Source organism: Oratosquilla oratoria, chromosome 39, assembly GCF_046742065.1.
Source record: "Oratosquilla oratoria isolate Oo_2021 chromosome 39, ASM4674206v1, whole genome shotgun sequence".
Taxonomy (NCBI): Eukaryota; Metazoa; Arthropoda; class Malacostraca; order Stomatopoda; family Squillidae; genus Oratosquilla; species Oratosquilla oratoria.
Window position 1 is genome coordinate 2925359 of NC_134815.1, and position 23789 is coordinate 2949147.

The following is a 23789-nucleotide window of genomic DNA, read 5'->3' on the forward strand; positions in this document are numbered from 1 at the left end:
GTCTAAGTACTTAACGTATCTAATTAACATTTTAATCATTGAAAAGACAAATGCATTTCAAATGGATAAAAAAGAAAACGGGAGTTGTCCTCGTATAATGATTAACTAAATGCGTTGCATATCACTTGCCATTATTGATTACATAAATTATTTGTTAACTTATTATCAATAATATTATTTTGTTTCTGATTTTTTATCTGTGTTGATTTCTATAATTTCATTTACTTGTACTTAATTGGTTTATATTAATTTGTTACATATTCCATTATTTAACATATTTTATTGTTTACTCATTTATACTTATTCATTTGTATAAATTGTAGTTTATTTTATATTTATCTATTTCATTTATTTATTCATGCATTTATTTGGTGGTCGAGTGGTCTAGGGCACCGTCGTCAGGACTGGAAAAGCTATATAGTGCTACGAATCCCACTACTGACTCAACACGTGGTGGCAATGTAAGTTCTATACGGGCCTCGAACTCCGTCAAAGGCAATCATGCCTAGCCATCTCTCAGAGCGGATAACGGGTGTCAGAAGACCATAGGGATGGGTCAGGAATCTGCCTAAGAGTTTGCCGGAAATAGTTGAAAGGCTTTTATTTAGCTACCCCACCTCTATGTTCTTATTAAATCAGAATGGTTGAAAATACTCTATTCTAACCAATTCAAGTCCAGTGGTCACATTCGTAGATTTGTTCTAGCCGACGCCAGATGATTTTATTCAATACAGAAGGACCTCTGGTCTTCACAGAGGTAGTATGGCGCATTCCATCTGCAGTCACTCCACTTGAAGAAAAAAAGCTAAATTGAATTTTAAATATTATTAGTCTAAATATATTTCTACTATTTGTGTGCAGTTTATGACATTTGTGCCTACAGGCCTAATTATTATTTCTTACCAGGATGGGCTTGGCTTAAAAATGGGAACCCTAAAATGTCAACACGATTGCAGTATTCTCAAATATTGATTCAAGTACCATCACACTAAGGCATGATCATTGTGGAGAATAGTTGTTTCCAAATAATAGTTTTATATGGTTCTCAACCTGAATCTGCATTTGTAAGAAAATTATGCGTGAACATGCAATGTGGTAGTGGATCACGTGTATCGCAAGCTGACAATGTCGTCTTCACGCGGGAAAGCGGCTGAGAGGGAGTCGCCGAGACTGGTGGAGTTTGATGACGTCAGTGCAGGTTGCGATAAGCGTCGATCCTTTCCTGGAAAAGAGTGACGCCTTCTTCCGGACTGCAAGAAAATTTACTTTATATAATCAATGTCTTTCTTTTTAGCACCATTACCTAAAATATTCTTTGTTATCACCATTATCATCGTTATTATGGGATATGTTACCATTTCCGACCACTGATATCGAACGTGCAGCAAACCTAATCGATTGATTTTTCTCCAGCTATAAAGATAACTCTCCTGTCTATATAAGTTACTTGTATTTTGATGTGCCATAGATAAAGCAGGAATATATTCTCAACATTTCTCACGCTTCTATTCTGAGAAACACATCATGCCAGGTACTGGGAATCAAGGCTTACTTTACTCCACCTGCTTTCAAGAATAATTCTTTTCCAGTTGAAGTTGGCTTCTGTTCAGGTACATTGGTTGTGTTTGCTTTTACTCTAGTACTCATATTAGTTGAAGCTATTTTTGTGACAGATATGATTTACTGTGGTACCTTAGTCAATTCATTCTACGTATGACGCATATATGGAGTCACTACAAATTGGTACCATACCTAGCAAAATTTCTTTACCTTTGTCCACCTAAATGTTTAGTGTAACATGCATGATGAATATCAGTAAACATATGTGTGTTACAAGTATAATTTAATAAATCTATCAAGTTTTGTTGAAAGGTGAAGTGTGTATGTTAAAGTGGTAATTGGCGTTTATTGAAAACATTATTTAATTTTAGCTATTCTTTCGTAGCAGATTGTAAAGGTCGGCGTAAACAAAACAAAGGGGATACACGTGCAGGCAAAGGGGAAGGCCTAATAGAAATTAGGTGGCAGTATGGAAGTGGATCAGCACCTTACATGGCTGTTAGGTGCAGTTAAATCGTCAGTAGGTAAGGAAATTACAAACAATAAGGAGGGTATGCTGTATTTAGTAATGAACGTGTAATTTTCTTTCGGTAGTATGTAAAAGGTTAATCTGCCACACCTCCAGTCGGCAGTGCCAGTGGGGATGTCAAAAGAATTGTATTGCACATTGACATTAGAACTGATAACAGATGATTATAAGTAATTTTGTTTTATTATTGTGTTACTTTGTAGAGGGTAATTCAGAAAAGTGTGCTGTTTTAGTATGTCAATAGATAAAAATTATTGTACTGTATGATATAATTGTGTTAATATTTAATTTTGTTTCAGATGCTAATGGAATAGTGAATGAAGATGAGTTGAAGAAAAATGTTACCGATTGCTTTAAGAGAGTGAGAAAAGCACTTGAGGGAGAGAAAGAAGGTCATGTTGAAAAATTTAAGGAGCGTGCTTGTCTTGTATTACTCTTGTCTTGTCCTTTGGTTCGTAAAATTCCAGAAATTGAATCAGCCAGATATTTTCAGCCAGTTATTTTAAGTTTTCCAATCCTAACTGAATCATCGTTTTTCTCAATGATCAAATCTTTGAATATGTATAAATCTTTGAACCAGATATTGATGTGGTTGCCATTAGAAACCATATGTACAATGTGTCAGAGTTATCTTTCAGTAACGAAAGACTTAACACTTGCTTCTGTAATCATGACATCAGAATTGATTAAATGTATATTGTGTGGAGTGGAGAGGAATTCCTGTTGTCAGCAGGAAGAAGATATAGTAAAAGAAATAATGAAGAATTGTTTATCATTCTTGAATTCACAATGTGGATCAGGGGGACAAAAACAGTTGATTAAATTTGCTGGATATTATTTCATGTGCTTACTAGACTGTGGTATTCACTTTACGAAATTACTTAAAAATGTTGGTATCAGTCCTACGGACTTATCAGATGTGTATATCACTTGGAGAGAAGTGTTTCCTCAAAAAGAGAAGGATGATCAACCACCAAACCTAGTTTGGTTAAGTGATATTCATCAAGAATTTCTTGATTTGTGTCAAAAAAGTGTTAAGCCAATATCTATAGATATTTGGTTGGAATGGAGTGAAATCACAGTCCCGACATCAGTTACACGTTGTAGAGCAGTGCCGTCATATTCTGGTACTGCATTTACCCTTCAGACTTGCATAAAATTCTTAGCATTTGAGTTGAACCAAGTGATTGAAAGGGAAGATGTTCCTGTGGGGAAGTATCAGGAATTGATCATGTTCATGAAGGACGTGGCAGTTGATCCAATGTATGATCCAGATAGTGATCTTGGGAAAGATGATTTAATTAAAGGCATTGAAGAAGACACTGAGTGGCAAAAGAAATTATTGCTACTTTTGTTGAGGAAACCTGATATTTTTGAATGTGAGAATTCGTTTGCTTGTGTCTCAAAGTTTAGTGAGCATATACCTGTCTCTACACGAGAAGATTTATTAAAACAAGTTATACAGCGGATGAAGACCCAACAGTCAGTCTTGAGTGGTTATATTGAAGTAAGTACTGTAACAGTTACAATATTTGAAGTAGAATATCCAAGCTGAGTATAAAGAAATTGGTGATTATAATGTTCTGACTCTCATTTATTGTGTTTGAACTTTCATTTGGTGTTTTGCATTGAGAATCATTTTAGCACAGTGTTGTCTGCTGCTATAGCCTTTCTCCTACCCACTCATTTTAGTTATTGTCTTCCTCAGTGTAACTAGTGTCATCAATGAGAGGAAGTTTTGCACCTCTGAACAATTGAAGGTTTTGTGTTTTATTATTGATTAATAGAGTATGAAGGCCATAAATAGATCCTCAGCAGGAGGTTTGTAAATATAGACTAGAAACATGTTTTGCAGTAAGGATTCAGCATCTCATGGATTTTACATGTATGTATAAACATATAAGTGTGCTGGTGGCATAATCTCTTAGTTGGGGATTTGAATTCCTGACTTCTCTGTGATTGCCAATAGTGACTGTTACCTGCCCCAACAACCCAAGCACACACACCCTTCATAGACAGCCAGACAAAACATGTAATACATAACCTCAAGCACTCATCCACCTGTGCACCAGACAGTTCAAGTAACATTCACCTAAAACACATTGGAGCACATGGTATACATGCACTCACCAACATTGCAGACTACAGCTGTTCACACAACACTATACCTAACATCAGGAAGCATGGGAAAATTACCATCCCCATACCTAACAAAGACTTAACAATTCCAGCATTACACTGCCCAATCACACTTCTCTCTAGCCCCTTCAAAGTCATAGAATGCCTCATACTACAACTTGTCACACTACATACCACCCTTGCTGAATCACATTATGGTTTTAGACCACTTCACAAACAATCTTCTGATAGACCACACACAAAGAGTTTGATGGTATCATTTCAGATAAGCCCCCACACAGAACACTTCTCATAACACTAAACATCAGTAAAGCTTTCATTGCCATCCCCTATTGTAATCTCACAAACAAAATATATAACATGTGGACAATAATGCTGAAAGATGGCTAGCTAATTATCTGGCAGGCAGAAATGCTTATGTGTCATATAATGACCAATCATCACACACCAGAAACTTTCAAAATGGAGTGCCACAGGGCTCAGTTCTATCCCCCACACTCTTTAATCTATATATGCATGATATACCCATACCCGGCACCTCAGAAATACAAATCTATTATAATGTAGATGAATTATAATAATTATATGCATATGCTGTAACACAGGCAAAGCTGCAGAAATAGTACAGCCATACCTCGAGAAACTCAATACCTGGTTCACTTCAAATAGGCTCAAAATAGCCCCAACCTAATCTATAGCCACACTTCTCATCAACTGGACAGCAGAACACAAATATATACCATGTCTCTATATTTACAACACTCATACCACACAAGCATACACCTAAGATTCTTGGCATAACATATACATCCATGTCATTCAAACAACATATCACAAATATAAGGAGTAAATGCACACTTAGACATAATGTGCTAATACATTGTTGGATTTAAGGTCAGGACTCACTAACACTTGCCAACAGCCACCTGTGTGGATGTTTGGGCCCACTTAGAGAATTGGTGGTGTTTTATGTCCTGGACCAATTCCTGAAGTGGGTTTATGTCCTGGGCCCAAAAATCTGTCCAAGTGGCATTTGGTGAGTGTTGGATTAAGAGACCTAGGTGTACATACAGGCATGCATGTTATGTCCGTACATTTGGTTTAATGTCACAAACTCTCCCTCTCAGAGGAGGCTAGGATGGTTGATCCTTACAGAGGTGTTTTTGAAGCAAGGAATTAAATAGTCCTTACTGTGAATTTACTTGCTAGGCATATTTTGAATTGCCTCAACTCCTGACCTTTGCCATGAGCAGCACTGCTCAAATCCATTGGGCCATACATACATACATGTGTAACTACATACTGTACATGCATACATGACACATGCAAGTGAAAATATGTATTATTTGGGTCTGTACTCTGTATGTAGGACTATAATGAAGAAAAAAGTTATGAACAAAATATGAATGTAACAGTGAAATAGATTTGTTTGTTCTTAATTCAGTTGTACATTTTCTCACAACAGTTGGTGTTAAGGCTTGCCCAAGGCCTTCCAAAAGATTGCCTTTTGAAAGTAGTGAAGGAAGAATTAGAATGTGGTCAGAGTAATATTCTTTGCCCAGAGGATTTCCAACTTCAGCTGACAGCTACCTTTAATCGGGTGGCAGAGGATGAAAATACTTTTGTAAGTACTGGACTTTTTATATAGATAACCAGGTCAACACTGTGCCCAGTAATTCAAGTGTTGAGTACATTTGGAAGAGATAGGTGTCCAAAGTCTTTGTTTATTCCAAGGATTTATTTATTTTTTTCATCATGGTTTCATTTAGCATACATGTACCATTTCCCCCTTATAATGGAGGTAGCCAAAAAAACAAAGGCATAAAATCCACTCCCACCCATTCCATCCCCACATACTCCACTCCCACTCACCCTCCTTCCTCCCTCATATCTTGGCTCCTCCAGGATGATGGGTCATCCCTACATCTCACCCACTGCCCTGGGTCAGAAGCAATGTAGCAAGACACAACACATCCACAGCAGGGCCACTTCATTTACCGTGTTTTCCGGCTTAAAATGCGCATCGGGTTATAATGCGCACCCATGCACTTCGTTATCTCAGTACACAGATAGCGCGCACCGACGTATAACGCGCATGCCCGATCGCCATCTAGCTAAATCCCATATTCAAAAAAGGTGACAAAAAGAAACCAAATAACTATAGGCCTATAAGTTTGACTTCAATCGTAGGAAAAATAATGGAAACTATCATCAGAGATACTATGGAACATCATTTAGAAAGTAACCGTTTGATAAATGATAGCCAGCATGGTTTCAGTCGGAAACGTTCTTGCGTGACTAACTTACTCGAATTCTACAACACAGTTATCTTGAATTATGACAAAAGAAACAATATAGATTTAGTATATCTAGACTTTGCAAAAGCTTTTGATACCATCCCACACGAAAGACTACTTACTAAATTAGCTTTGCATGGAATAAGTGGTAGCCTATTAGGTTGGACTAGTAATTGGTTGAAGGGTCGAAAACAGAGAGTTGTTTTAAATGGAAAAACTTCTGGATGGAAAAGCGTTGCAAGTGGAGTTCCTCAGGGTTCCATTCTTGGGCCACTTCTATTCATAGTATATATAAATGATATAGACCATGGACTAAAATCTACTGTTTCCAAATTTGCTGATGATACAAAACTGTGCAGAGTGGCAAATGATCACTCAAACCAATTAGATATTCAAGAAGATTTAGATAAATTACAGCAATGGTCTGAGAAGTGGCTAATGAAATTTAACACAAGTAAATGCAAGGTAATGCACATAGGTAAAAATAACAGTAAGTACGATTACAAGTTATTTGGAAATTCGTTAACAAAAGTGGATAGTGAAAAAGATCTCGGCGTAATTATCAGTAACGACCTCAAATCATCCAAGCAGTGTATTTCAGCCTCTGAGAAAGCAAATAAGATTCTGGGACTGATTGCGCGATCTTTTGATTTCAAAAGTCCATCACTCATTAACAAGCTATATAAATCGTTAGTTCGTCCACATTTGGAATATGCTGTTTCCGTATGGTCACCGAATCTCATTAAAGACATTGACAGATTGGAAAGAGTACAACGGCGAGCCACAAAACTGATTCCAAATATCAAAAATAAATCATACGAAAATCGACTAAAACATATGAATCTGTTTTCTCTAAAAAAGCATAGACTCAGAGGTGACTTGATACAGGTCTTTAAAATTCTAAAGGGAATTGACAACATCAAAAGTGACCAAATTTTTACATTGAATGAGAATCAGACAAGAAACAATGGTCTCAAACTGTCCGGAAATAGATTCAATTTGGAAGTAGGTAGAAACAACTTTGCCAACCGTGTAGTTAATGAATGGAATAAACTTCCTGCACAGGTAGTGCAATGTAGTTCAGTTCGAAGCTTTAAGAATCATTTAGATAAATACCTAAGTAAGATGCTGTAATGATTATAATTTATCTTATATTATTTGTTTTTGTTTTGTTATCATTTGTCTGTCTGATTTTTATTTATTATTAGTTATATGTCAATTTATTATTATTTACTATTTACCTGTTTGTTTATTATTTAACTATACCTATGCATTTATTTATGTATTTTATTTGTTATTTACATTATCATAGTTTTTATTTATTATTTTATCATTAATATGATTTTTTTTCGCATCCGACCTAGATATGGATCAAAAGGTCTCCTGTCAGCATGCTCCGCCTTTGTAATCCTTTGTAATCCTTTGTAGAGAATCGAGAACCATGTTGTGCGTTGGTCCCTTATTACTTTGTAGCTTAAATAGTTTGTAGGAAATATGATCTAAAAAAAAGTTTATTGAAAGTAAAACATACAGAAAAATTTCGGGATTTTTACAGAAAATGTTCATTTTATATCTTGAGGAAATAATTCGTCTTTACCATTTTTTATTTAATACTGAAACAAACTACAGACTGTTTCGTTTTAGCTTTGAACCTGCAATGACAGTGGTGAAATAGGACAGTCTCTCATCGAGGTGACGTTTAGTTAATATAACTCCCGAAAGAGGGTGTTGTAGTCAGGTGTTTGACAAGAGTTTATGAATGGCCACAATGGAATTTGTACCATACCTAAATTGAAGCAACAAAGCCAACATGGAAATTTAAACTAGGATGCTGTGAACCTGAGCAAATATCATGAATATTGATCATGTTTCATGGTGTTTAGGCCTATTTAAACATGAAAAATAAGATTCGATAGATACCTACCTATACCAAATATTTATATACGGTAGCCCATGCTGGCATATTCTTTCATGTCACCATGGCTGTTCTTCTTGTTCTCACGGAACGTCACGGAGAAGTGTGCCGTCCCGACTTTGTGACGGCCAACATCGTCATGTTGTTGTGAAAAAAATTACACACACAGCCGCAGAATTTTTATCGTAGGCCGTAGATAATGCGCACCACCGGATAACGCGCACCCCCCATTTTTAGGCCCTTCCAACGGAAAAAAGTCGCGCACTATACGCCGGAAAATAGAGTAATCAGTGACTCCTCTCCATCCCCTCGTGCAGAGAAAAAGAAGATGGGGAGAATTCCCTCAAGGCTGTGTCAAAATATTCACACACCCTCACCCCCATCCCCCACCCACTCCCTTCCATGCATCACAGCATCATCCATACTCAACCATTCTCCACTCAACCATATCTTCTGTCCTATTCCTTTCTTCCTCAACAAACATTCCCCACTTTCCCAGTGCCTCTTTTACCCCATCCATCATCCATCTCTACCTTGGTTGCCTCCTCGTGTTCACTCCTTCCACCTCTGCCTTCCACATCTATTTTACTAATCCTTCTTCACTCATTCTTTCCATGTGTCCAAACCATCCCAGTACTCTTTCATCAACCCTATCTCCCAACTCCCTTTCCACCCCTGCTCTCCTCCTAACCTCATTTCTCACACAATCCAGCCTATTAACCTCTATCATTCTTCTCAGGCACCTCATCTCAAACACATTCAAACTCCTCTCTTCCTCTCTTATGTTTGATGTTTCTGCCCCATACTGTGCTGTTGGCACATACAATCTCCTCTTAGCATCCATTCCCAAATGTCTGTTTCACATTACACTTTTTAATCCCCCAAGGCATTTACTTGCTTCTCTCATTCTACATTCTACCTCCACTTCCACTCCTACCATTTCAATTTATTTGTCCACCTCATTGTTGCCCTGAAATATATCCTTTATATTATTATTTCATTGTACTTTAGTTATCTTATTCTCTAAACAAGAGATTTCTCCCAATCTTCTCTGTCTATTTCTGAGGGGGAGAGGAGGGAGGGTCATTGTTGCCCTGAAATATATCCTTTATATTATTATTTCATTGTACTTTAGTTATCTTATTCTCTAAACAAGAGATTTCTCCTAATCTTCTCTGTCTATTTCTGAGGGGGAGAGGAGGGAGGGTAGCCATGTAAATGAAGCAGTGGGGGTAAGGCAGCTCTGGCTGTCAAGCCCGTGTGAAGGTGGTGTGTCTTGCAACATTGTTTCTTACCCAGGCAATGGGCAAGAAGTAGAGATGTTCCTCTACAATAAGCTAAGATATAAAAGGGAAACAATGGGTGTAGGATGGGTGGAGGGTGAATGCATGTTGTCCATCCCATCTAAGCACCTCTTGAATGAAGAATCACTCCTGTCATCTGGCATACTGCTTGGGTCAAAGGCAATGCAGCAAGATAGAGCACTTCCATTGCAAGGCCCAACAGCTGGACTTGGTATAACCCCACTGCTGTATTATGTGGCAACCCCCACCATCATCTTGAAGAAATTACAGGACAGATAAGAACATCCCTGTTGGTCACTTCATTTCCTTATACATTTACTCTCTGAGCTTTTGTTCTCTTCTTTGCTTGACAAACATTCCTCTTGCATCCAATGACCCCCTCATCCTGTCCATCCATCTCATTCTTGATTCCCCCAGCCCTGCTATCCACACTATTTTTTTTATTAATCTTACCTTGATTGTTCTTTCCATATGCCCAAACCAGCTCAACATGATCCACCCTATCCACCAACTCACTTTCCACCCCTGTTCTCTGCTTCACAACCACATTTCTCTCTGTGTCCATCCTTGAAACACCTTTCATACTTCAAAACATTTTACCTCAAGCACTTTAGGCTCTTTTAACCTCCTTCATTACATACAATGTAGTTGGTGTACTCACTCATACAATCTTCTATATATTCATCCCTAGATATCTATTTTTCATAATACTTTTTATTTCCCCTAGACTTAAAACTATACTAGCATGCTTGCATCCAAGGCATTGTCCAATGCTAAGACAGTACCAGTACATGACAGGCTTGGCCACAGATTGATTAATTTGTTTACTTTCTTCCCTTACTCTATAATTTACATCCACCTCTACTCCTCTATTCCCTAGTACTTGTTATCCCAGGTAGTTAAGCTTTCTCTAGCCTCTCACCCTTAAAACTCACCTCCAATCCACCACTATCACCATCCTCTTGTACATCTCATCATCATTTGCCCACATTTACTCTCAGCTTTCTCCTCTCACACAACCTCCCAGACTCCACCATCAGTTGCTTCACTCTATTTTCTGACTTCGCCACAAGTGCAGTATGATCTGTAAACAACTATTGGACTACTTCCCATTTCCTTCCATATTCATTCACCAATTCCAAACCACTCTCTGGCATCCTTGTATTTATTTCCCTCACCACCACATACATCCACATACGTGTTGAATAACCATGGTGTCTTGTAACCCTGGTGCAGCCCCACATTCACCTTATACTGCTCATTTTCCTCATTTTTTATTTTCACACAAGTTCTTACTTCTCATCAGACTTCCCCCTAACCCGTATATTCACAACACATTCCACTATTCCTCTCTGTCAACCCTGTCATACACCTGTAAATCCATAAAAGTTCAAAAGACATCTGTACCTTTTGGCAAAAAATTCTTGCATATATGTCTTAACTACTAAATCTTTGTTTTAGCATCCTTTTTCTTTTCTAAATCAACACTGCTCTTCTCCAATTATTCCATCTGTTTCCCAATCCTCTGAATTAACATCCTCCCATAAACCTTACCAACTAAATATAATTGCAGATTCATCCCTTTACAACTACCATGTAAAACAATTTTCCTTGTGTAGTAGAATTATACATGCATTCTTCCAGCCCACTGTTGCACTTTTTTCCCTTATGTACACATTAGACAATCTCAACAGTCAAACCACTATACTCACTTTATCAGACACTCTGCATGGGAGCTATCTAACATAGTCACCTTACTAGCTTTATCTCTTAATGTTCTTGCATCTCCTCTTTTCCTGTATCCCTATCATTCTTCTCTCCTGTCAATTTTCCTTGGCATCTCTTATTACCACAATCAAAACCACCCTATCCTCTTCTCCTTTCAGTTAGTTTGTCCCCCCTCCCTTCACTCTTTTCACCTTTCAAAAAAAAAAAAAAAAAAAATTATTCCTCACCAAACACTTATCCAACCTTATCTACTCTTCTCATGGCCTCCCTCACCTTTTATTGTGTTTCCACTCTCTTGTGTAACTCATATGCTTCATGTGCTTACCCATTTCTTCCTTGCAACCATTATTCATATGTTCACTTTTTTCTAACAACATCCTTACTGTGTCTATCATAGTAATTCTATTGTAACATAACATATAATGTTGTGTCTAAAATAACCAGCTTCATAGTATTCACATTTGAGTCTGTAAGGTTTAATTTTCATTGGTGGCTGTGTAATAAACTTTAACATTGATCAATTTCAGGAATGTGACAAAGTGGTTTGGCTGTGTCTGCAGTCAGGCAAGGATGTAGTTCATCAAGCAGTGGCACAGGCGGTACATTTAGAAGGACTAGCACCGATTATGATTAAAGTACTCTGCTCAATCCCTTGTGTCTGTACAGTGCAAAATGATGAAGGTAATCTATTGCAGTTTGAATGTATTTTTTTCATGTTAAAAAAAAATCCTTGAGTTTGGTGACTTGGTAATTAATATAATTTTATATTGATTTTGTATCTAAGTATTTTCTCACTTTTGTACTTTCAGAGTTCTCATGTTTACTTGAGAATATTTGAGTCACATTTATATGGTTGTGTTTGCATTTCAGCATAGTATGTGTGCATTTGAACATAAAAAAACAGGACCCCTAGTCCAATCAATCTGTTCCACATAGTCACCTTTTATGACATGCATGGGAAACATAGTACCAGTATAGAATTATAGGTATGAATGTTATCTCTTCAGGTGTGTCTTACTTGGCCTCCTTACTTTGTGATCAAATAGAAGGAGGCTTTTCTGAAAAGGAGGAAGATAATTTTGTGAGTCTTGTATCAGGACTTCTGGCTTCAGAAGTTTTGGATGGTGAGGAAACTGCACGAGTCCTTGTGTATCCAAAACTGCAGGTGCCCAGTAATGGCAATGTAATCAAGTTGGCAATGCCTCTCGTTTTGCTGAAGGTGAGGCAACGTTATTAATTGCATGATTTCAAGCCTTGAAGTTGTTTTATATAAAAGATCATTCTACTGCTTTAGAATGTTCATAAGTATGGGAAATACATGTACATTTGCCTGAAATGTTTATGTTGAAAAATTATTATTAAACATCAATTTATATACATACAAGAAAGGTTGAAGATAGAACAAATTTTTCTTGGGACACTGACATGAAGTTGTTGGGCAGGAGCTTGAAGGTAGTACGTGAGAGTGAAAGGAGGTGGGAGGTAAGCCAGTTGTTGTTTGTAGATAACACTGAGTGATGAGTTTGGGAGTAGTGTGAGAACAGGAAGCTGAAAGCAAATATGGGCAAAAGTAAGGTAAGGAGATGCAAATGGGGTGATAGTGGCAGCAGATTGAAGATAAGAGGTGAGAGGCTGGAGAAAGTGGAGAGCCTGAAGTATTGAGGGTCATGTACCAAGAAGTGGAGGTGAATTATACATTAAGGCAAGTAGTAAATGCCTGGGGGTAATGAAATATGGAGTGATTGTGGCCATTGTTTTAGATGAAGTGTTTATGAACTACAGTGGGTGTTATGAGAATGGATACCATGAGAAATGTGGAGGTGAGGTAGAGAACAGGGGGTGGAAGGGGACCTGGAAGATAGAATTGATCAAAGAATTTGGAGAGTTTTGGGTGTTTGGAAAGAATTAGTAAAAAAAAAAAAAAGCAAAAATAATATGGAAAACAGAAGTGGATGGAGTGAACTTAAGGTGAAGATCAAGAAAGAGGTGGGTGGACAGGCTAAGAGGAATGTTTGCCAAGCAGGGAAGAGAGTCCAAAAGATAGGAATGAATGGAGAGTTGTTATGAATGGATGTTTGTGAATGGATGTCTCAGGCCCAAGCAGTGTGATTAGGGGTAGGGATGATCCTTTATCCATGAGGAGCTGAGATGGGAAGGACAATAAGTGGATTTATGGGTGGGGGTAGGGTGAATGTATGCTTTGACTTTGCCATCCCTTTTATAAGGGGGAGAGGGTCTAGTGTGTGTGTGTATTTACCTAATTGTAGTATACAGGAAAGGAGGAACACTCATTGGGTCCCGTCTCCTATTCTCTAACTTTCTAACATACCTAGACTCAAATTTATGTACAGTTCCAACTTAATATCCTTGATTTCCTATTGTCATATTTAGATTTGAACCCAAGTATTTGTTTGAGCTTGGGCTATATCGCTTCTTAAGCTATTCCAAGTATTTATGCATCTGTATGGAAAACTGTATTTCCTCACAACCTTTTGCCATGTGGTCTTTCTTAATTTGCTCCCATGATCTCTTAAATCCCTCCCATCTTTAATCAGGAGAGCTCTTCTGTCAAATCAGTCTATCCTCTTCAGTTACTTGAATACTGTAATCATATCACCTCTTTCTCTTCAGTCTTTCAAAGTTGGCAGACCTAGTGATTTTGGTCTCTCCTCGTATGGTTTATCTGCCAGGCTTGGGACCAGTTTGGTTGCTGCCCTTTGTATTCTTTCAATCTTGCTTGTACCCTTCACTGTGTGTGGGGACTGTACTGTGATGATGTGATATGATTTAACGTCACACACTCCCCCCCTATCGGGAGGCTAGGACGGTGCCTCTCACAGAGGGCTTTTGTAGTGTGGAATTTAATGAACCATACCCTTAGTTCAACTTGCTGGTGGCAGGATTCGAACTGCCCTCACCTCATCCTATCTTCATCCATATAGTGAAATGCCACTTTAATCTTCTGCAGTAGTTCATATGTCTCCCACAATCCTGCTGATATGTCTGTCAGGTGTTTGTGTACAGTCAACACCCAAAGTGATGGCACAGAACATGCTGTGATGTAGCTTTTGGCACGAAACAAGCCATCCTCTAAAAATGTAGCTCAAAAATGCTGATTTTGTTGGTTCATGAATGGTGTTTGCAGAAAAGCGCCCATAGGCTATTCTGTGTTTGTTTGCCCCAGTGTGAGCTGGCCTTCACATCAAGTGGATGTTTGTGGGCTGTCTATTTTTTGCAAGATACTGCATTACTTTCATGTTTCTTATGTGACAATGGAACCAAGGAAAATTTTATCAGAAGAGTAAATTGCAGTTATAAGGTATAAGGTCTGAACTATGCTATAAAAGACGATATAGAAATAACTGCTATCATGGGTATAGTGCTGTGTAGCTTGCAGAAGTGGACAAAAAATCAGGGACACAGGAAGCAGTGACCTGCCACATCAAAAGAAAAGGTCAGGGTGGCATTGTGTGATTTCTTAGAGAACTCTGAAGGTGGACAATGAACCTTGCATTAATGCAAAACCAGTCAGTCTGTCTACTTCAATCAGGAGATGCAGCGCTGATGGCTGGAACAAAGTCTTTAGACTGGGCTCAAGATCACCGTCTAAAATCTTAACTATTTCCTCCACTGTCTCATATAGGACAAACTGACAACTGATGGCACCTTGCCTCCTCCTACTCTCAGCTGGTGACGTAGAAATAGGCCCTCTTTGATGCAACACAGACAACTGCCCAAAGTTCCTTCCCCGAGAGATCTATGGATCTGGGGATCATTGGCAGCCAATATGGGACTGCAGGTTTCCAATCGGTGAATCTTGAGGCAACAATTATGATTATTACACCCGATTCCTGACATTCATGGGGGTGAATAGACACAGACAAAGGATTACAAAGAATTACAAAGGAGGAGCATGCCGACAGGAGACCTTTTGGTCCATAACTAGGTCAGATGGAAAAAAATTATAATGATGATACATACATACATATACCAAGGCTTTTTCCCCCTTCCAAGGGAGGCAGCCAAAAAGGGAAAGGCATAAAAACACTCCCACCCATTTCATCCCTAAGTACACTCCACACCCCTCCCACCCTCCCTCTCATCTGATAGATAAATAAATAAATGAAAATTATTATAAATAGATAATACTAAATAAAATAAATAAGTAAATAGGTAAAGGCAAATAATAAACAAACAGGTAAATAGTAAATAATAATAAATTGACAGATAAATAATAATAAATGATAAGCAAATAATAAACAGATAGACAAATAATAACAAACAAATAATATAAAATAAATGGCAGGCATTACAGACCTCCATGAATGTGGAATTTCAGTGAATAATTTCCAAGCTCCATAGACCCATGTCATATGCTAAGAAATAATCTCCTAGATATATATATCAGTACCTTTAAACATTGTGTCTTGCTACATTGCTTCTGATCCAGGGCAGTGGGCGGAATGCAGGGATGACCCGTCATCCATGAGGAGCTAAGATGAAATGGGAGGTGGGGGGTGGTGGATAGAAGTGGAATGGGTGGGAGTGAGTACATACCTTTTGACTTGGCTACCTATCCTGTAAGGGGGAAAAATTCCTTGATATATAGCTAGATAGACCTCAAAACAGCCAAAATCATCAAGGACAAAGCCTTAGTTAGGGGAAGGGCCGTGAAAAATGCAAGAAAATCATAGTGAGAGCAGAAACACCTGTGTTGGTGAGCAGATAAGGACAGAGGCAGGGAAAGAAGTGTGGGGTGGTGGATAATTGAATACTGGCAATAGAAAATTACCTGTTGCTGTGTTTGTGAATAAGTCAGTGCCATGAAAGAGATTGTTAATATTGGTGGATATGACCCCTCGAATATAGACCTGTCCCACTCATAAAAAAAATATGAATATATATATTCAAATGTGGGACCTGTGAATGTGTGTTATAATCTGTATAGAATGTCTTTTTCTCTTGCTTTTGTATTTCCAGCATCACAAAGTAGTAGTGAAATGCTTTTTGATTACCATATCCATCAGTTTATTAGTGGGATTAACAATAGGGTATCTGAAAGTGGTGGTCCTGTGAGACAGATATAAGAGAAAATCATCTCATGGTCTTCCGTGTCCAACACCTTTCAACACCCTCACTTTCATCGGTGCAGGACCAGGCCTAAGTTCTTTGAGCTTAACTGCATTTCCTCCTCATTTTCACATAGTAGGGTGGTCGACGAATGAAATAAACTTAGTAACCATGTAGTAAGCGCTGAAACTATCAGATGTTTTAAGAAACAATTAGACAACTTTATGGATGGGGATGACAGGTGGTGATGGATACGGAGCTGCCTAGTGTAGGCCTTATGGTCTCTTGCAGTCTCCTTCATTCTTATGTTCTTATAGTAGAGCTGCCTGTTGTTGACTGGTTCCTCCTACTATTATAAACCACTGACAGAAATAGCATTGAATTCAGCACAGCCAATAGTCCATTTCCTGGAGGACTGTGGGAGGGTCTAAAGACTATATTTGGTGTGGGTCTGCAAGTTCCTAATCACTAAATCTCAAGACAACAATAGTTTGTGTTATTATCATCTTAGTAGAATGTTTTTGTATCAACTAATCATGATTTCTGTGGATATTGTATTTAACATTAAATTAATGATCTTTCAGGAAATAATATCCTACCAACCAGTGTCCATTGTAACACCAGGACCGCCCCTAGTGACACTTTTTCTGATCCTGGTGCATATCCTGCATGCAGCAGCTAACTTGAGAGGTGCACGTGCCAACAAGACCTTGATTGTGCGCAAGCTGGCCCTAAATATCACACATTCAGTCTCAGGAATGGTGTGGGAGGCACAGTCACAATATTCAAAAGGTTGGCCATGCGGAGTTATTGTTTAGTTTTGCTAGGGATGCATCACATGATTCCCTTATTCTTCATATGTTTTCATGTACTGAACTTTATGCAGGATTTTTATGTAAATATGAATAGTCATTTACCTTCTTTTTTGGTGAACAGGATTACAATTTAGTTTTTATAATGCTTGAGCTAGGTTTTATCAATGTATTGGGTAGACTAACACCATATATATATGTGTGTGTGTATGTATGTATTTACCTAGTTGTATTTTGTGGGAGAAGAGCTATGCTCGTAGTGACCTGCAGTTGTATCTTTCAGCATCCAGTTCTTTAAAATCATGTATAGTTTTAGTACTCACTGTTTTCTCTTTCAATTTATTCCATGTATCTATGTATACGCATATTTAGAATATAAAATGTGCTCTCCATGTTAAAATTACCAGTATATTTAGCCTAGAAGAAGGCATTTCTTTGTTGCATACCATGTATGGCTGAACTAACATTTTAATAGTAAAGTTCTGAATGTACATATGACTAATGTGATGTATTTCAGACCTGGCACTGCTGAAGCAAGAATTCATGAAGTTGCCACTACACCCAAGGGCCATCATACCTTTGAAGGATCTGTTGGGCTGCAAAATGAATCCCAAAACATGTGCTGACTATATAGTCCAGTGCATTTGTGCTCCTGCATCCAGTAGTGTTCCAAAACCAGCGCAAGTTTACTCGAATGATCAATGGATTCTGGCTTTGGCAAAGGTTAGGCACAGTTAAAAATGTCAGTAATAATCTTTTGTCCCTTCCGGCACTCCATACTTCCCTACTACTCCATCCATTGTTTTTTCCCACAAACCCCTTATGTATTACATAAGGGATTTGTGAGAAATGACATTCCTCAGGGAGATGGGACTTCTCAACCAGACAGTCTAGGAAATGACAACAACAACTATGCTGTCCACTAATCCACCTTGTACTCTGATATTCAAATCCCTGAACACCATTATGTTCATATTCCTTTCAAAGATTACCACACACCAATTTAAATGATTCAAGAATGTAGGGATGACCCGTCATCCGGGAGGTGCTAAGATAAGAGGGAGGGTGGAGGGGTGTGGAGTGTATTCAGGGATGGAATGGGTGGGAATGATTTTATGCCTTTTCCTTTTTGGCTACCTCTCTTGCAAGGGGGAAAAAGCCTTGGTATATGTATGTATGTATGTAAAAATGCTTCTTTTTCCTTCTCACTTTTCTTGCTACACTCACAAACACCCATACCTTTCAACCAAGATTTATTTGACCACATCATCCTTTATGGTATTTCCTTCCTTTCAACCACATATACTGTCTCATCACTTCTCATCAGATTCATTCTTTCCCTCCCTTTTGCTACTCCTAACACCCAGCCTACCACACTTCCAAAATGGAACTCACAGATAACTGTCCAGGATGTAACACTTCATCCCATGCTATACAACACATTATGGAAGACTGCATTGTACATAATCATGCATGTCACAACACAATATACACTCTTATAAAGGTTTTGTAGGAAAACCTCATTCCAGACTGCTCAACCAGACAGTCTAAGGAATGACAACAACAGCAGCAATAGCTGAAACTTACCTTCCCCATTCAGTTTAATTTCATTCATTGCTAGTACATCTGTCTTTCTTCTCACAGACATACTACTAAAATCCTCTTTTTTTTTATTTCATTTAATTCATTCTTCATCCACTCACATTGTAGACACAATTATTAGGGTTCTGGTGCCTCTCTGAACTCACAGTTAACACCTAATATGCACAACAAACTGATCCCTTTCACCACTTCAGTACAAGTCAAATTCTCTCTTGCAGTATTGGCTGCCATATGTACAATTCATCACACTACTCGTATTATAAAATATAGTCACTACTGTATTACTTGTTTTCTTTTACTCTGAGTAGTAATAAATACAGAAAATGTGATCAAATCAGTCCACAGAATCTGGGGGGTAACTTGTGTGTGTGTGTCTGTCTGTGTGTAATCAAGATGCTGACACTAGCATCCTCATGTACCTACTCATGCCTCACGACATCTACATAGGCATCATCATACCAAAGCGGTTAAAAGTACTGCATTCCCATTTGTCCTCTTTGCCTTTGTAAAGAACTATCCATGCCCTCCTGCAATCCTCCAGCCTATTCTTCTCCCGTAGGCACACTTCATCAGCCAATCCAATATAATTGTTCCTCCCTTTGTCAGCTACTTTGCATGACACCCATCCAGCCCAGGTGGATTACCAGCATATATCACTTTCAATGTTCTTGGTACCACATCTTTTCCTGTAGCCATGTTATTGTCCTCCTCCGTTACTGTCATTTTCCAAGCTCCTGTCCCATATAGTCATTTTTATATAAGATGCATGGGAACTTGGTGATGACAGTCTTCTTACTTACCATGGGGGTATTATATTTTAGTAAATTTGCATATGGCTGGAGTAACTATATTTGCTTTCTTGCTTTGAATAATTTTCATGATGAGAAAAACTATTGAAATTTTTCTTTCGTTACAGGTCCTTCCTCATAGCAGCGAAGAGGAGTGGTGGAACGCTATCATTTTAGTTCACAAGGAATTAACTTGTTCAGTTGGTGTATGTACCCAAAACAGTTTCACTTAATGGGTGAATGTTACTCTTTGAATAGATATTCTTTTTACTTGTATCTATTTACACTGAAAGGCCTCATCTTTCTTATAAGGACAGTAGCCAGCCAAGGTGTGCACCCACCCTCCACCTGTCCCACATCCATCCAACACAGGTTTGATTTTTACCCTTTATCTCAGCTCCTTGTGATCGAAGGACCATCCCTGCCCACTGCATAGGTCAGAATCATTGCAGCAAGACACAGCATCACATTAGGGCTTGACAGCAGAAGCTGGGTTACATCATGCAAGGTGTCCTTGTGGGCCATGTCAAATTATAATCCATTTGCAACCATTTTTCTACTCACACCTATCTCTTGGACTCCCCCTTCCCTGCCCAACAAACTTTCTCCTTTTTCCCAAGGTTCTCCTCGCTGGCTGAGCGGGTTAGGGTGTTGTTACTTGCAGTGAAGGTCGAGGTGAGGGCGGTTCAAATCCTGCCACCAGCGAAGTTGAACCAAGGGCATGGTTCATTAAATTCCACGCTACAAAGCTCTCTGTGAGGGGCACTGTCCTATCCTCCTGATAGGGGGGAGTGTGTGACATTAAACCACATCATCTCTTCATTCCATCCACCCATCCTATTCCTGGTCTTCACCTCAAGTTCACTCTTCTGCCATCCATGCTTTTTGCAAATCTTTCTTCACTCATTCTTTCTATATGGCCAAACCCTCCCAATATTCTTTTGTCAACCATATCCACCACTCCCTTTCCACCCCGACTCTCTGCCTCACCTCATTTCTCACTACCCATCCTTGCAATCTCCACCATAATTCTCAGGCACTTCACTTCATACATACATACATATACCAAGGCTTTTTTTCCCCCTTACCAGGGGGGTAGCCAAAAAGGACAAGGCACAAAAACATTCCCACCCATTTCATCCCCGAAAACACTCCACACCCCTCCACCCTCCTTCCCATCTTAGCACCTCCTAGATGACGGGTCATCCCTGCACCCTGTCCACTGCCCTGGGTCAGAAGCAGTGTCGCAGGACACAGCACATCCACAGCAAGGCTGCTTAATTAAATCGGCGACCCCCCCTCTCCGTCCCCCCGTATAAAGGAGAGGACGGGGAGAAATCCCTTCGGGCTGCGTCAAAATTTTTGCTCGCACACACTACCTCACCCCCATTCTCCCGTCCAATCCACCTCATGCATCACAACATTTTCCATATACAACCATTCTCCATTCACCCCTGTCTTCTGTCCTCTCCCGTCCTTCCTCAACCGACATTCCCCTCTTCCCCAAAGCCCCCTTCACCCCATCCATCCATCTCATCCTAGGATGTCCCCTCATGTTCACTCCCTCCACATCTGCTTTCCATACCTCCTTTACTAGTCTTTCTTCACTCATTCTTTCCATGTGTCCAAACCATTCTAATACTCTTTCATCCACCCTATCTCCCAGCTCCCTTTCCACCCCTGTTCTCCTCCTCACTTCCTCATTTCTCACTCTATCTAGCCTAGTAACCCCCATCATACTTCTCAGACACTTCATCTCAAACACATTCAAGTTCCTTCTCTCTTCCTCTCTCATGTTCCATGTTTCTGCTCCATACAGTGCTGTTGGCACAATCACTCCTTCATACAGTCTCCTCTTAGCATCCATTCCCAGATTCCTATTCCTCATTACACTTTTTAAACCACCAAGGCATTTACTCGCTTCTCTCAATCTACATTCTACCTCCACCTTCACTCCACCCTTTCCTGCCACATTTGCACCCGAATATCTAAAACTATCCACTTCCTCCAGTTGCTCTCCCTTAATGCTCACTTCCAGATTACTGCCACTTTCACCCCTTGTACATCTCATCACCATACTTTTACCCACATTTATCTTCAGCTTTCTTCTATCACACACTCTCCCAAACTCTGTCACCAGCTTCCTCAATCCCTGCTCCGATCCTGCCACAAGTGCAGTGTCGTCCGCAAACAACAGGTGGCTCACCTCCCACTTTTCTCCATTTTCCTTAACCATCTCCAATCCCTGACCCACTACCCTTGCATTCACCTCTCGCACCACCCCATCCATGTATAAGTTGAACAGCCAGGGTGACATAACGCATCCCTGACAAAGTCCCACCTTTACCTCAAACCACTCACTCTCTCCATTTCTAATCCTGACACAAGCTCTACTACTCTCATAAAAACTCTTGACAGCTCCCAGAAGCTTTCCTCCTATCCCGTATATCCGCATAACCTTCCACAGTGCCTTTCTGTCTACCCTGTCGTAAGCCTTTTCCAGATCCATAAAGGCCCAGAAAACATCCTTCCCCTTACCTATAGCTTTCTCACATATCTGTCTTACCACAAAAATCTGATCTACACAACCTCTACCTGTCCTAAACCCACACTGTTCCTCACCAATTACTCCCTCTGTTCCTCTCCTAATCCTCTCAATCAAGATCCTCCCATAAGCCTTCCCAACTACACTTAACAAGCTAATCCCTCTGAAACTACTACATTCACACTTGTCCCCCTTTCCCTTGTAAAGTGGAACTATACAGGCACTCCTCCAGTCCTCTGGCACTCTACCTTCTCTCCAGCAAACATTAAATAACCTCACCAACCAGTCCACCATCACTATACCTCCTTTTTTAAGACATTCTGCATGGCATCCATCCAGACCAGGTGCCTTACCTGCTTTCATCATCTTAACTGCTGCCTTCACTTCATCCTTCCTTATTTCTCCTCCATTTTCCTCACTCATCACTCTCATTTTCTTATCATTTCCCACTGCAGCTATCTTTCCCTCCCTATCCTCCTTCACATTAAGCAACTCCCTAAAATATTCTGCCCATCTTCCCCTTACTGTCTTCTCCTCCATTATCATCTCTCCATCTGCACCTTTTACCTTTTCTTCTCTACTTGATTCGCCTCCTCTTCCTCTCTTAATTTCTTTCCAAATCCTCTTTTTATTACTTTCAAAATTTTCTGTCATACTCTTACCCCATTTTACATCTGCTCTCCTCTTTGCCTCCTTTACCTTTTTCTTTACTTCTCTTTTCTTTTCCCTGTACGTCTCATATGACTCCCTCGTCCTACTTTGTAACCAATCTGTGAAAGCTCGCTTCTTCTCTTCTACAACCTTCTTTGTTTCCTCATCCCACCATTCACTACCCTTCCTTCTATTTCCTCCTGACCTTCTTGTTCCACACACCATCCTTGCACACTTTGTGACTCCCTCCTTGAACCATCCCCATTCCTCCTCCACACCTACGTCCACTCTATCCTTCACTCCCTCCCACTCCTCCTTCAGCTTCCTCTTGTTCAATGTTCTTCACTTCATATCTATCCATATACCAAGGGCTTCTTCCCTGTTATAAGGGAGGTAGCTAGTCAAGGCACAGACCAACTCCCACCCATTTCATTCCCATTCAACACCCGTGTTTCCCTCTTATCTTGGCTTCTTGTGGATAAAGGTTTATCCATGTCTCCTGCCCACTGCCTGGATCAGAAGCAATGCAGCAAGACATAGTACATCCAGAGCAGAGCTGCTTCACTTACACAGCAACCCTCCCATCTCAAATACATCTAAATTTCACTTTTCTGCCTCCCCTAAATTCCTAGGCTCTGCCCAGTACCATGTTGTAGGCTCAATCTTTCCTTCATTCAATCTTCTCTTTGCGTCCACCCCCTGGTATAAATTTCTGATGACATTTTATTTCTTCAATATATTGGATATCGCTTGAATAACAATTAAGTCATGCTTGAAGCTGTTCACAAAGTAGTTACCAATTTTACTGGTAAGAGTCCTATAGGGCATTTTATGTTTATTAACCATTTT

The 23789-nt window shown here is 39.5% G+C and overlaps 1 protein-coding gene across 2 annotated transcripts in view; it reads left to right on the forward strand.

The window, feature by feature from the left end:
- Nucleotides 1-1179: 1179 nt before the first annotated feature.
- Nucleotides 1180-23789, forward strand: part of LOC143020255 (uncharacterized) — a 30301-nt gene continuing 7691 nt past the window's right edge. The window contains exons 1-9 of one of the 2 annotated variants that reach the window (XM_076176449.1): nt 1180-1610; nt 1946-2084; nt 2389-3596; nt 5694-5852; nt 12000-12153; nt 12480-12691; nt 17127-17334; nt 17872-18077; nt 19873-19950. In XM_076176449.1, coding sequence (XP_076032564.1) covers nt 2030-2084; nt 2389-3596; nt 5694-5852; nt 12000-12153; nt 12480-12691; nt 17127-17334; nt 17872-18077; nt 19873-19950 — 2280 coding nt within the window. In that variant the 5' untranslated portion in view covers nt 1180-1610; nt 1946-2029. The remainder of the gene's footprint in view (nt 1611-1945; nt 2085-2388; nt 3597-5693; nt 5853-11999; nt 12154-12479; nt 12692-17126; nt 17335-17871; nt 18078-19872; nt 19951-23789) is intronic. The other variant, XM_076176450.1, reaches the window with a different exon arrangement.